At 40.0% G+C, this 15,532-nt stretch overlaps 1 protein-coding gene across 1 annotated transcript in view; it reads right to left on the reverse strand.

Annotated features, from left to right (window-relative positions):
• LOC108797623 (adhesion G protein-coupled receptor A2-like) overlaps positions 1-15,532 on the reverse strand; it is a 159,478-nt gene that overhangs the window by 122,349 nt on the left and 21,597 nt on the right. Inside the window, exon 2 of the mRNA XM_018569246.1 lies at positions 4,179-4,250. Within this exon, the coding sequence (XP_018424748.1) occupies positions 4,179-4,250 (72 nt within the window). The remainder of the gene's footprint in view (positions 1-4,178; positions 4,251-15,532) is intronic.

Below are 15,532 nucleotides of genomic sequence, written 5' to 3' on the forward strand. Positions count from 1 at the left end.
TATATATATATATATATATTATATACCTAGCCTTGAACCTGATTGGTGACTCTGGACTCTGCTCAACAGTTTTTTCAGGTTTTCAATCAGTTTATTTGTTATTACATACAATACAAGGTAGCTCAGACCAAACAATGAACAGTTTACATGAAATGCAATAAAATAATGTAAGTGCTTGCTCATGATTATAAACAGGCGGCCCTTTAAACACTCATTCCTGAAGTGTCTTACAGTAAATTCAACACATCTGACTAAGCAGGAAACAGACACTTTCTTTAACTATTTATAGCTGAATCTACACAACTGCCCTTCAGCTCGGCAACGCTAAGTGCTGCCAGTCCATTTAATGAAATGCCTTTTTATTAGGCATTGTGTAATTGAAACTATACCATTTCTCTGTAATTGTGCTGTGTAATTAGATTGTATAATTGAAGGCACATAACGCTCGCTATAATTGGAAGATGGACCCAAAAACACCAAACAGCTGAATAGGAGAAGGGGGTGGTGGTGAAAACAGACAAGAAAATCCAATCTAAAAGTAAGATGGCTGTTAAATAGTAAGTTTGAAAAAAGATATACATCTGTTGGGTGCCGACAAAAGACACCCTTGTATCTCCAGAACCCTAAACCCATAGTTGGTGCAGTATGAACCATGCAAAACCAGATACTATTTGCTTTTTAGCTATCACAGGCAGGGCCCTCCTTGCTATCTTGTCTTGAATTGTGATTGTAATGTCTTCCTTATATTGTAAAGCGCTGTGCAAACTGTTGGCGGTATATAATTCCTGCATTATAATAATAATAACTAAGGCCCAGTATGTGTGCTGGAATGCCCTTACCAGTGCCGGATTTTACCTATTGTTGAGTGAAGGTTCTGGCAGAAATTTTACCGGGCAACGATGTTCCAGCGGCAGTTTTGGAAACAAAAGGGTAGAGCTGCTCCATGTTTCTCAATTGCTATTTGCTTTTTAAGCAGAGGAAACATTTTGCTGACCCTCAAGGGCAATGGGATAACTCTGTGGACTAATACTCTACAATGTCCATTTTTTTATACTATTAGCTGTTCATAATTTTGACTTTATAAACGCGCTCTATTTAAAACAGTCTACTGAAACTGCTATGGCCAATTCCTGTAAAAGACTGTTCCACATTTTGATAGTATTTACAGCTGTACTCTACTTGGAGGTTATACCTTTACTCTCCCAGTAACAAAAAGCACCCTCATGCTGTTGTGGAGACCGTAGAGTAAACACACCATTTTCCAAATGGGCCAATTATATATTTATACAAGGTGATCATCTTACTCCTTAATCGTCCCTTCACAAGGATTAATAATTTAATTTCAGTATCATTTATTATAGCTGCCCTTTATTAATTTAACTGCTCTTCTCTGCACATTTCCTAATGTTGCAACATCCACAACTAAATTGCAGATGAGAACAGGAGTAACATGATGTCTCTTTTTTGAGCCCATGACTCTTTAAAGCGGAACTGCAGCTTTACCTTCAGTCTTACACAGTTGTACAGGCTTCTTTTCTGTAGTGAAATTGTTTAGCCTGATTTCATTGCACACTGTGTTTGTTGTGTGCATGCCACCTCTTTATGGCCAATAGTCTGTATTGTTTTAGAAAAACTGTCACATGACACTAAACAAAAATGTATCAGTACTTATATCTGTGAGTTCTTGGACAAGTATCAGTACTTGTACTTGCAAAAAGATATCGGTGCATCCCTTATATATATATGTTATTAAAAACAAAATCATACATTAAAACAGAGATGTACAAATCCCAGGAGCTCCGCGTGCTCCTTACAAATGACAGCTGCCTCCTAACTTTTACATTTTTCTCTTGTCTAGTCTTGGAGCTGGAAAAGTATCTGTACTTTAGTACTGTACTTGGTATCTGAACATTCCTAATGTGTAGTGTCGTCTTCAGACAAGTCATACCATTTTGTGGCGTCCTGGACTATACTACACCAGACAGTATGTAAACAGTCTTTTATAGACTGCCAAGATTTTTAGCGATATGGATTCTGCCTAACCAGGGTAAGAAGAGACACGTGAACTGTCATATGAAGATAACTCTTTACTGAAGACTTCAACAGAGAAGAGGGGAAACTAATGCACACACAGTGACCAACTAACAGGCTCCAGCTTTAGCGGACTCAGCAATGAAACAATTACAGACAACGACACAGATTTTAGATGCTCACTTGCTCTAAGTGTACAGAAAGGGCAATATAATATTTTCCATTTAAAGCAGTGCTATAGTAAAAGCCAATAATGATATCTATAGACATGATTCACTGATTTTCAGCTTTCTTCAACAGGGTCAGGGCCGGATTTCCCACAAGGCCAACCGAGGCCCGGCCTTGTGACAGCAGGGAGTAGAGGGGCAGCAGGGGTGTGGGATTCTGATCTCCCGATGCCCGGGACATGCAGTTCCGGGGTGCGGGGCGGGTAGTTGTTTTCTACATTTAGCCCTGCTTTGGGCAAGCATGGTTAAATGTACAGTGGGGAAAACGCCGCTTGTTTTGTACAAGTGATCTCAGCGATGTCGCCGAGATCACTTGTATGCAGCCTGCCTACAGGGGGCGCATTGAGGAACCTGGCATTGGGGCAGCAGAGAGAATAAATCCAGCCCTGAACAGGGTCACTGGTTTTTCTGCAGTTTAACAACTGCAGTGTTGTCACCCTGTGGATAGGACAATTTAGAATGGACCTGTAGCGTCACATGGACTTTACAGGGTTGATTTATAAAAGTGTCACCCAGCAGCGTATAGCCAGGTGGATGCCATTTGTGTGGCACTAGCACCTCTACATGCCATGACAAGTTAAGGAAATTCCTACACCCTATACTCATCAGCGCCATCTAGGGGCACCAGGAGTGTGCAAACAGCTGTAAGCTGGGTGACACTTTTATAAATCAACCCCCAGGTAAGAGACAAACATATCAAAGCCTGATTCTAGCTAACAGCTAACTTTTTAAGTAGTAACAGCAACATTATATTTGGAAAAAAGGTTCAAACATATAATTAAAAGGTGACCATTGTATGCATCCTGGCAGTGGAATAGCTTATTTCAGCCCCTGCAATTGTCACTTTTACTTAAAGCTTGCTCTTCATGTAAATGTAGAGAAAAACATAAATATAGGCATGGTGAAAGAGAAAAGGAATTACATTCGGAACTACAAATGTTACTTTCAGCATTAGGGTTGTACTCTGCAACTTCCATCCAAACTAACTTTGAGTTCACTTTGGTAAAACTACATGGGCATAATAATAACCCAACTCCAGGAAACATGAAGCTAGAGTTGGAGTCTTTTTTTAATCACCAAGGGAAAGGTGGAAGGCACTGGTAACTCCAAGATCTAACACATGTGACAACACATTTAGAGGCTAACTGCAGCATTCAGAGATACCATAAGCGAAACAAAATATTTGTATGCTTAAAAAAATGCTAAGCTTAACATGTAACATGTAATATACCATATGTTCTTTGTCCCAGGCATGCAGAGATATTGTTTCACCTCCAGTATGCCAAGATAAGCTGAGCCCACCAGAGGTTTATGCCCTCCAAGCCAGGGGTAGGCAAGATCTGCACTCAAGCTGTTTTAGAACTACAAGTCCCGTAAGGCATTACAACACTCTGACAGCGACAGGCATAACTCCTAGGGGCAGAGGCACAAAGAGTTTTTTAGTTTCGCCACAGCTGGCTTGCAAAGGTTGCCCACCCCTGTTCTAAGCAGCCATATGTAGAATTCCTTATCGTGTAACCATGCCCCAATTATTATATCATGTGATTATCGCATAGGGGTCTATTGAGGAGACGCTTCTCTTCTCAGCTACAGTAAAAGCCTCGGGTTTCCAAAGTTTCTATTTATATATAAAAGACTTTATAAAGAAAATCCCAATGCATTTACATGATGTTCACATTTTGTTAAGCATTGCCATTGCGGATACTTTCTGTCTTTTTATCTCTTTACTTTGTTTATTTGTAGTTATTTTTATTTTCCCGCTGAACTTTCTGGTTCATGTAAAAGGTTTACATAAATCGCACAATCTGGAACAGTTGCAAGTGAAATGTATTGGAGGTTGTGATCCCAGTAACCTCTATACGCAATTCATTTTCCAGCCACTTTTCAAAAAGAAATGCTCAGAATAAGATTCCTACTTACAGTTTCTCCAGAGAGCTGAGTCCAAAAAAAGATCTATTCTTTACCAGAGATATCTTGTTATTGCTCAGAATCCTGCAGATATAAAACAAGAAACGGTTGGTAAATAACAAACTTCTGCATTCAATAAATTGATTTCCATTTCATATTCATTTTTACCTACATATTTCCTAAGGTTTTACTTTTTTTTTTTAATTGGAAGGTTAAGGACTCACGTTCTCACGTATCGCTCACCCTATATAGGTGGCTCATGCAACTCATAAATGTCCTCATAAGTAAAAGATAAAAGTGCCAGTTCCTATAAGGACTCAAGTGGGATCGTTAATCATTATTTCCCGGTCTAGTTAAAACAGATACGGGTCTATTCACTAAGCTGCCGAGGGCAGCCGAGTGAACAACCGACAAAAAATTGTTTAAAAAGTTTAAAGAAGTAAATAGAAAACGATTGTGCGGATTTTGCTGCTGGACCTGATGGAGAACTGCAGCAGGGGGCGGGTACAATGCTAGTATTAAACCCTCTTACCATCTAAATAAGTCACGTGACCGCTTAGAGTAGCGTGCGTATGTGACAGTCCCCATAGATAAAAGATAAAAGGTGTCAGTTCCTATAAGGACTCAAGTTCTCATGTATCACTCACCCAAAATAAGTATTTCTATGAAGTGGATTCCAACCAACAGTCTGCTAATTTGTGCCATACTTCACCTATCAACTAGTACATGAAGACTGCCAAAACAACAGGACACTGGGTGCCTACAAAAGAATCTGAGCTCAGGTAGATTCACTGATTGGCTGGTTCTGTCTGAACTTCTTCAGTACCTGCATAAGAAGCCATGGTGTCTGGAGGGAGCCTGAAGCCACTTATATACTAGTATGAACATTTCTGTTCATTTGTTAGTAAATATTAGAGACTTTGTATAAAATCATACCTTTGCAACATGGTTTATGTCCATTTTGAACAAAATATTACTAGCTAAAGAAAAATATTCTGGAAATTCTAAATTAAAGTATATCTAATCCCTAACTTAATCTTTCACTATCCTGCTGTAGACTGTCCCTAGCTAGTGTGTGGTATGTTTTTTCCTAAAACCTTAGTGCTTACTACTTTCGTTTTTAGAGGTCCAGTGCCATACATGTCTGGTGGGTTCTCTTCAGCTGCTTCCAGTTTGCGCTCCCACAAAGTAGGATTGGATTTACGTCTATCTTTAATGATGTTGACTCCCCATGATGTCTTATCCTCCTTGGGGACTTTAATGCATCCTAGGGTTAGAGCACTGTTCCTGCTGAGGGTCCCACGCAGAGAACATTGTCACCCTTGGATGAGAAGTTTGAAAACTGACAAGATCACTAGGTGAAAATAGAGGAGGGCAAGCTACTATTTTATACATTTTTAGGGTTTAGTTACACTTTTACTATATGTAGTGAACATTATATATATACTGGTTTTTTTACTGATTACTGTTTTCCTGTATAACATACATTCCTGTATACTAAACTGTGTGGGTCAACCTGCTGGACAGGGGAGGTTAAACAGGACAGGAGCTGGCAGCCAGGTGTGGCAGCCTTACCTACCAAAGAGCAGCATATTGCTCTTTTGCTGACACAAATTAAGTGTCATTCATGTTATTGTGTTTGCAAATATAATTCTGAGTCTCACAGCAGTCTGCAGTTTCAAAAATGAGGGCCAATATTGTTTAAACTCCCATACTATATATATGGTTTACACACTTGGTGGCTGATGTATAAATGCTAGGCCCAGCATATAGCTGCGTGAATGATGTTTGCATGGCACTCCGGCCACTAGATAGAGCTGAGGAGCATAGGAATGTATATGCTGCTTGGCTTCCTCTAGTGGCCGGAATGACGTTCCAATGGCTTTCGCTTTATGACTGGGCAGAACAGTCATACACCTGCCCCTATGTTCTAAGCTCACAAGCTTACTTATGTGCATATTGTAAAACATGAATAATTGAGCACATTTTTAAAATAACGAAGCAGCTTCTCTGCAGATTTAAAGGACCCCTTAAATAGCCACAGTTGAATTCCTCTTGCAATCTTCCTGAACTTTTTAAAACTGCTCTGTTCTCAACTAGCTTTGTCTGCTATCAGCCCTAATATAAAGGGTGCTGTTACAAATTTTTCAAACTAAAGTGTATGTAAGTGTCAGGCTGACAACATTGCTGCCAATTGCAAGGTAGCGGCTTAGTGTTGTCAGTGTTGCCAGCCTGAAAAAGGAAGTGCTGTTACCGGCAGTATCCCCAGGCAAGAAACTTTGCAACAGATTCCCTAAAAAAAGTCCTTAATAAAACGGTGTAATGTCATGATGCCAAATAGTAACTTTTGGGGTTATATACACTTTAATTTCCCTCACGCAAAACATTAATTACATGAGCTGTCCAGCCAGGGTCAGTCTCCTGAGCACCTCTCTGTTCAAAAGCTTTTTCAGGACTTCTATAATTTTATGTCAGTCACTCAGATTTTTTCCTCCTTTCTTCCTCTTCTTAATTGGGTCAATTATTTCCCAATGAATAAAAAATGTTGTTCTTAATTAGAAGGGAAATAGTCAAGCTATAAGAAACCATTTAAGCTTTTTCAGAACCAGTCGGCAATTATCCGCAAAGCTTTCTCATTTTTCTAAATTCAGCTGAAATATTTAATGATTTGTCATAAATTACAGGAATTGTTACTACAAGAAAATATAAATGATTTATATCTTGGTGCATTGTAAGGAGCGTTTATGAAATGGTAGGCTCTAGGTGAGATGGGAATATTCTTGATGTGGTTTCTTTCCCTCTGCTGGCAGTGTAGGGCAGTAAAACGTTTGTCAGGTTATTATAACAAGTCTTTGTATAAGACATAACTGTTTGACACCATTAATAAATACATAAGGGGGACTTTATCAAATCTGGAAAAGACAGAATCTGGAGCACTTGCCAATAGTAACCAATCAGCTTCTCTCTTCAGTTTGTGCAGTTAAGCTTTGAACATGAAAGACAAAAGGTGATTGGTTGCAACTGCTCCAGATTCTGTCTGCTCCAGTTTTAATAAATTCCCCCCATAGTACCTTGTCAAAATAACAATGGAAATAATTCATATTAATTTGCCATTCTTCTGACTTGCATGCTACATACTATTTCCAAAGCAGTGAACATGGGCCTTTTAGGAAATAAAGTGAAATTATGGGATGTGCCCTAGGCTCTGTGTACTCTATAAAGTCTTCTAACTTGTCCAATTGACTGTTCCCCAAAACATTGGTGAGCCAGCCAAGTTGGTGCCCTTCTACAGCTATGACATCATTGACTGTAATATCATAAACCAAAATACCAGTCTTAATCTGTCTGAAACAATAATAGCAGTAAAAATTATGCTTCCACTCCCTTGTAATATCTGTAAAAAATAAGTGAAGGCAACTGGACTTCCTGTATTTTTCTTGAAGACGTTTCATTGGTCATCCAACCAGCTTTCTCAATTCAGAATGACTTGCACAAAAAGTTATCTGGGAATAAATATGGTGAATGTCGCTCCAATCAACATAATCTATTAGTGACAACCAGGTGTTGATTGCATTTGTATAATTGGAGCTAGGAGGTGTTATTAACCTGCCCAGAGAGAGTTGTTAAAACAGCATTGTATGTGGCAGATAATAGAAACCCTTCTGAGTTTCTTGGACAGCTACATATGGGATATTTTGATATAGGTTAGGGGGTGAGACATCTATTGTCTGCCACATACAATACTGTTTTAACACCTCTCTCTGGGCAGGTTAATAGCACCTCCAATAATGCAAATTTAATCAACACCTGGTTGTGACTACAAGACTATGTGGATTGGAATAACATTCACAATATTTATTCCCAGAGAATCTTTTCTACAAGTCATTCTGAATTGAGAAAGCTGATTGGATGACCAGTGAAACGTCTTCAAGAAAAGTACAGCAAGTCCAGTTGCCTTGAGTTATTTTTTACAGCTATACCACGACCTGGATGAATGAGAACCTTCACAGGCATACTCCCTTGTAATATCTCACCTCGACTACTGTAACTCCCTCCTTGTTGGCCTACCACTAAACAGGCTATCCCCCCTTAAGTCTATCAGGAATGCTGCTGTCAGACTCATCCACCTTCCAACTTTTCAGCGTCTGCTGCCCCACTCTGCCAATCCCTCCACTTGCTCACACTTGCCCAATGAATAAAATTAAAAATACTAACGACATCATACAAAGCCATCCATAACTGTGCCCCCAGGTACAACCTGTGCCAACCTCATCTCAAAATATCACCAAAACAGTCCTCTGTGCTCCTTTCAAGACTTTCTGCTCTTTAGCTCTCTCGTCACCTCCTCCCATCCTCGCCTCCAGGAGTTCTCCAGAATGTCTCCCATCTTCTGGAACTCCCTACCCCGATCTGTCCACTTATTTCCTACTCTGTCCACCTTTAGGGCCTGTTCACATGAGATCAGGTCCTGATCAGGTCCTGATCAGCAGACGTGGAGCTGCTGATGCAGTGCGTTATTGACGAGTTTTTGATGCGTTTTCGGTCCGGATGCTGACAGTTCATTTTTTTTAAGCCAAGGGGCTGTCAGTATGCAGATTCAGCCTCTGAGGTCACTTCCGCCCTCTCGGAACATCTACTTCCCTTTGTGTATGTAAAGCTGGTGATCAGACATGCATCACATGTTTGCAGGCATGTTGATGGTGCTGGCTACAGCAATCTGCACAGAACGAGCCCGCAGGAGACGTCGTAATTGGGTACACCCAATCTTGAGGCTCCGGGACTCCAAGGGTCAGTTCTGGAGTTTGTATGAGGATTTGCGAGGTCACCCGGATACATTTTTTTCCTTTACTCGTATGTCCATGGCAAGTTAATGGGCATGTTCCAAATGTTTGCAGTTCATGTCGTTACCTCTACCCCAACCTGTCTGTCTATCGTTGATAACATCATAATATGTGGAGCAAGAATACCATTTTTTTTTCCTTAGCTGCATTGCGCTGCATTTCCGTTCCGTTTTGTTGCGTTTCATGCACGTTCGTGCGTTTCCGGACCGGAAAAAATGTGACATGCAGTATTTTTTCTGTCGTAAGCTGAACGGACTGCGCACGTGAGAACTGTAGCCCATAAAACACATAGGGATACATTGGGATGCATTTTGAGTGCAGCAGCGTACGGATCCGGTCAGCACACAAAACGGACGTCGTGTGAACAGGAAGCTTATCCCAGCTCAACATAGCTCTCCTTTTACTCTTTCAACCAACTCAATCTAAACAATTATTACCTTTTGTATTACTTGCCCCTCCTACTAGATTGTAAGCTCTAATGAGCAGGGCCCTTCTAACCCTATTGTACTGAAATTGTATTTAAGTCTACTGTCTCCCCCTATTTTGTAAAGTGCTGTGCAAACTGTTGGAGCTATATAAATCCTCAATAATAATAATGCTGATACTAGTGATATTAATGTGGTTGAAATGTAATGCACTTAAACTACAGATCTGTCTTTAAAACAAGTTGGGGGCCAGTTACCCCTCCAGCCCACACAATTCTATTGATGTGACCTAATACTTGCCTTGGATGAGCTCGCGAACATCAGTATCAAGATTTGCCCATGTAGATTTCAATGGGGTTTACAACTAAGTTTGGGGTTTGCAAATTTTAAGCAGGATTCAACAGACTCCCTGTGAATTGAACTTTGGCAGATTTACATGTCTCTAGCTGCTAGCTCACTTATTTCCCTACTCTCCTAGCAGAGATGATCATGATACCACATTATTAGTTTACACTGGCTGCCAAAAAGCATGTGGCTAACACCCACCAGGTATGTAAACTTCGCATTAAATGTAATTTTTTTAGTTAAATGTTACAGCTGTGATATTGAAGGAAATATTTACTGCATGATACAAAATATATTCCATCTGAATCATTTATTTCTTTTCGGTTATATCCAAAGAACTGATTCCTTAGTGGGCTACCTATAAATAGCACCAAGACAAATAGTCTCTGACCTTTGAGACAATTTCCCGCTAGAAAAAATATAACCTTTTGCTATTCTAATAGGAATAAATCAGTTATACAGAAAAGAGTGGCTTCTAATTAAGTGGACAGGAAAGAAATTTAAAAGCTGGTTCCCATAAAAAGAGTTCAGTTTAGGTTTTATGATCTTATCAAGGAAGATAACATATCCTTAAGGTGCCCATACACTGCTCGATTCTCGTACGAGAAGCGCGGGAAATCCCGCGATCGTATGAGAATCGAACAGTGTGAACGAAGACGTGCAACCGTTTCTACTGTACGGTCGCACGTCTTTTGTCTAAGGAGCATGTTAGAAAACCAGCCGAGAATCGTACGATTTTCGGCTGGTTTGAATGGTGCTCGGGAGACAAATGCCGAACGGGCCGGTGTGCGCAGGCGCACACTGCCCGTTCAGCATTGCGGTCATCTGAAGCGGGCTTGCGATGATCGAGAGACGATCTGCCTGTCCAAGATGGGCAGATCGTACGTTTTTTTAATCACTTTACAACCATCGCAAGACTAAGGTCTTGCGATGGTTGTACAGTGTATGGCCACCTTTACACAGATTAATACTTCTCTGAGTACCAACACATGTAAGAAGACAGACTCTTTGCGGCTTTGTTTGGCTGATCCCATGTTTATGGGTGCCTACAGAGTCAACATACAGTTGGGGGTAATGGTTCCCCCCAATATGCCCTGCCTCCCCCTTCTTTTTCCAGTACTCTAGTTAAAACATTTTATTTCGATTTGAATAAAGTGGGGATAGGTTAGTGCCTTTGTTAGATTTGTATTGCCATCTGTGTCACTATAAAGCTGGCACAATGGACCTAAATTTGAACCTGCACTATTTTTTTTTCACAAAGTGCACCACAACACATTTATAGTGCATTACTGTGCATTGTGATTGGCTGCAATGCAGGTGCATTGACGGTGCATTGGTTTGGTACACTGGGGTGTAAATTTAAAATAGCACCAGAAAGGGCAATGGTATGTGTATTGTGTTAAAATAACACAGCGTGAGATTCGTCCATTCACACTGTTAACAACAAAAATCTATCCATACCCAGCTTTAGTCTCCTGTGCTAAGGCAGACTAGTTGTTAGGAGAGGTACTACCACAGACACTCCTTTGTACCCAGAGAACAAAGTAGTATCATCTATTCTATTGCAGCATTTGTTCCTAAAACCAGAACAGCTGATTTCAGAGAGGGGATCAAATCCGTTAGCTCTCTAATGGGAATGAATCCTACAAAAGCTTTTTGTTTTCAACAATCTTATTACATTTTGCATAAAGAGTGACATGATAATATTGATTACTATACTATGCCTACAATGATAATATGTTTACTGAAATCAGGGGCATCATCACCTCTTAAATGTGAGAAAAGCCTCTGACATGAAAAACTGTTAATAAAAGACAAACAGGGAGAATTTTCAGCAAGACAGAAAATGTGATTAACAATTAAGCCACAGGGAGACATCTGACTAAGTTCTCAGTTGCAAAGTTATATCATTTGAAGAATGGTAACAATTGTCTAAGAAAGGATTTTCTCCCTCCCTACGAGGAGGAATGTATAAATTAGAGATAAAAGAAAAAAACCTAAACTGTACCTTTCATTAAGAATCATACTTTACATATACATTAAATGGCGTGTCAGCATGACTAAAAACATAAGGTAATAAAAATACATTACTCTCATTGTGAATTAAAAAATGCTGCTCTCATTTTCATCATGTCTCCTACAGCCTAGACAAATATGACATGATCTCTGGCTACTTTTTACACTGTAGATGTTTGACATCCTCATTCCTTACAGAATGCCGAAATTTTATTTCTTTATGCCTGACAGACCTTATCATTACAGCAGGAGGTTAAACAGAAAGAACATGCTTATAGTATTATAAACTAAACATAAAAAACAAACTATTGGTAATCTTTAAAGTGTATATATACTGCCTGCCCCCCAAAAAGTCACCACCAGGATTTAACTAAGCAAATAGGTTAGAACCTTCCATTACATAATAGGTTAAGGTTTACCAACATTATTTCCCCCAAAAAATAAGGTCATCTGCCTACCAGAATATACTGAATGACCAGGTTTTTCCATCAATTGATTTTTTTCTTCCCTGATGCCACAACAGTAGTCCAAGAAGATAATGTCAGGATTCATCAGGTTAAAATTATGAAAGAGTGGTTCAGGGAGCATGAGGCATCATTTTCACACATGGACTGACCGCCACAGAGTCCAGACCTTAACCCCATTGAATCTTTGGGATGTGCCGGGGAAGACTTTGCGCAGAGGTCTGACTGTCCCGTCATCACTACAAGATCTCTGTGAAAAAAGTAATGCAACTGTTGATGGAAATTGTTTTGACTTTGCATAAGCTTATAGAGCCGATGAGACAGCAAATGTGTGCCGTAATTTTTTAGCCAGGCAATGTATATAGCCTTAGTTTAGAACAGGATGGTGAATAGTTAAAATTAGGGATGCACAGACACCAGTACCGATATTTGGCATTTTCACAAGAACTACCAAGGATTCAGTGGTTGCAGCTGTGACAGGGTCCTGGCCCTCCACCACTGTCCTGAAATCAATAGTCTGTTTTGTTTTAGAAAAACTGTCACATGGCAATAAAAAAATATATAATATAGATATACTGTATATATATATACTGTATATATGTATAACACCGGTGATCGATCGAAAGTTAAACTTATCGAGTTCTGGGACCACCTGACTTCTGCTTTCGTTACAACTAAGAGGTTTGCGCACAAAAGTTTTTCTGCACGAGCGCCATCCGCGGCATTGCTCTATACACATACACCACAGCAATGAAGTAATAAAATGAACTAGGATCACAGTAATCCAGCACGTTATTCATCTGAGATGCCCCACTCAAGCGGCGGCCATACTGAGATAAATAATGTGCTGGATTACTGTGATCCTAGTTCATTTTATTACTTTATTGCTGTGGTCTATGTGTATAGGGTAATGCCACGGCTGGCGCTCGTGCAGAAGAACTTTCTTGGGCAAACCTCGTAGCTCTAAGGAAACCGGAAGTCAGGTGGTCCCAGAACTCGATAAGTTGGGACTATCGATAGAACACCAGCCCAAGTGGCTCCGTCGGCTAACGGAGGGAAGGGGGAGGAGTCTGTGACATCACAGACATCGACGTCACCAGACTCCCCCTTCCCTTCATTAGCCGACGGAGCCACTTGGGGAAGGGGGAAGGAGTCCGGTGACGTTGATGTCCGTGACGTCACCGGATCTCTGACGGGACTCCCGTTTATCTTAGGGGGGCACAGACACTAATAAAATCCAGAGGATCTTAACCTTCTTCACGCTACTGTGAGATGTTCCTTACTTCCTGTTCTACATGACACCAGCCCAAAAAATATGGGGAAATTTTCCCTCATTCCCCATTCTGTCTGACACCTGTCAAAAAGGCAGGAAGTAAGGGGAATTCTTTCAAATGGAGACACAGACAATATTAATAGCCTGTTCAAAACTAAAAAGAAAAGGTTTTGCCCGGAGCTGGGCTTTAAATATCAATTGAAGAACCTAATAGGTTCAACCTATACATAGACCTAAAGAGGCATATGGGATGTGAGTGAAGATGGAAAAAATATGCAGATTATATCTAATGAATTTGCTGATATAACATATTAGTAAGAAAACTGAAACTGAGCTTTAAGTGCTGCCGAAGGCTTCCGCGTGACATGGAAGCAAATTGTGTAAAATGTGTCCAAAATCTACTATCCTAGGAATGCTTTTAACATATTTAGATGTGTGTCCTCCGCGTCAGCCCAAATAAAACCACTTTCTATATACGTTAAAGTGAGAGATTTAGATGATGATATGGGATGTCCAGCATTGCTGCAGGACTATCCCTCTGGCTGAAGCTATAAAACCACAGTGCAGGAAGTTGGAAGTTTAGGAAGCTGGAGAGATGAAATAAACGTTTTTAATATTCCACTACAAACCGCAACACAAGAGCTAGAAGAGAAAATCATTATAATCACTTCACATTCTAGGTCTGCTCTATTAAGAGTACAAAATATCCTGATTAAAGAGTTCTGCAAACTATAGGCAGACAATGCCACCACCGTGACGGCAATTCTTGTATGGTAATTGAAAATATCTTGAGTCAGTCTAATCTGATTTCCTGCTGTACAAAATGAGTTGAGATGACAGAATCCACAAGGGGATGAAATTAGATCTTAGAGATTAATGGTACATTTTTGTGTTTAAATATGAAGCAAACATGTGCTTGCTACTGGTGATTCTCAATGACAAGTTATAGGATAGAACAGCTATGTAATATGAAGGAAAACTGGTCAAGGTCAGTCCAAGGAAAGCATTCAAATGTAAGATGATTACCAGATGTACATTATCATTATAGATGTAATTTGCCCTCTGTGTGGCAGATGCGTAGTCGAGGTTATGGTCTCGTGTTCAACCAGTTACAGTCATATGCAATATTTTCAGTAACCCAGATCAGTTGACATTTTTTGTTGATTTTCAAAGTCAAGCATTAAAGTGACACAAAATTAGAAGCAAAATCTTCAAAAATGCATTCAAGTACCTTAATTATTAACAAACATATATCTTATTTGTGTATCACTCGGCTGTAGATCCTCAAATCATCTCTGAATTGGTGCTGACACTGTCCTTCCTTCTGGAGGGGGGCTACTTTTGTTCCCTATGGTCCCTGTGTGTGTTGTAAAGTAGCCACCGCTCCAAGATCAGTCCCGTGATGGACTACAATCTCACGTTTAGTTTACTAATTTGTATTATAGTCCATCACTGGAGTGAGCATGGAGCAGTAGCTACTTTACAACACACACAGGGACCATGGGGAACAAAAGAAGCCACCCTCCAGGAGGAAGGGCAGTGTCCGCACCAATTTAGAGATGATTTGAGGATCTACAGCTGAGTGATACACAAATAATCTGCTTTTATGTTAATAGTTAAGGTACTTTAGTGCATTTTTAAGATTTCCTGAGTTTAGTGTCACTTTAACTCTACAGACGTAAAAGTGGACCTGTTTTAGGAATATAAATCTGATAAGTAACCTCCTCATTCAATGCCAGTACCATAACGTTCCAGACAGAACCTTTATGTAGATTTTCCTCTTCATTAGAGTGCCACACTAACCTTCTTAAAACCCTCCTCTTCCAGGGTATGGGGAAAGTAGGAACTCTTGTGCCCTCTAACAAGATAATATTTGGTGCCTGAGCAATCGATTGCTATTCCCAAGCACTGGCTAAGAGATCAGAAATTTGTGGGAGGTTTCACAACTATGTTTCCTTGAAGCAGCAATAGGCAGTACACATGCTATATATATATATATATA

The sequence above is a fragment of the Nanorana parkeri genome, unplaced genomic scaffold (genome assembly GCF_000935625.1).
Source record: "Nanorana parkeri isolate BGI_ZX_2015 unplaced genomic scaffold, ASM93562v1 scaffold1312, whole genome shotgun sequence".
NCBI lineage: Eukaryota > Metazoa > Chordata > Amphibia > Anura > Dicroglossidae > Nanorana > Nanorana parkeri.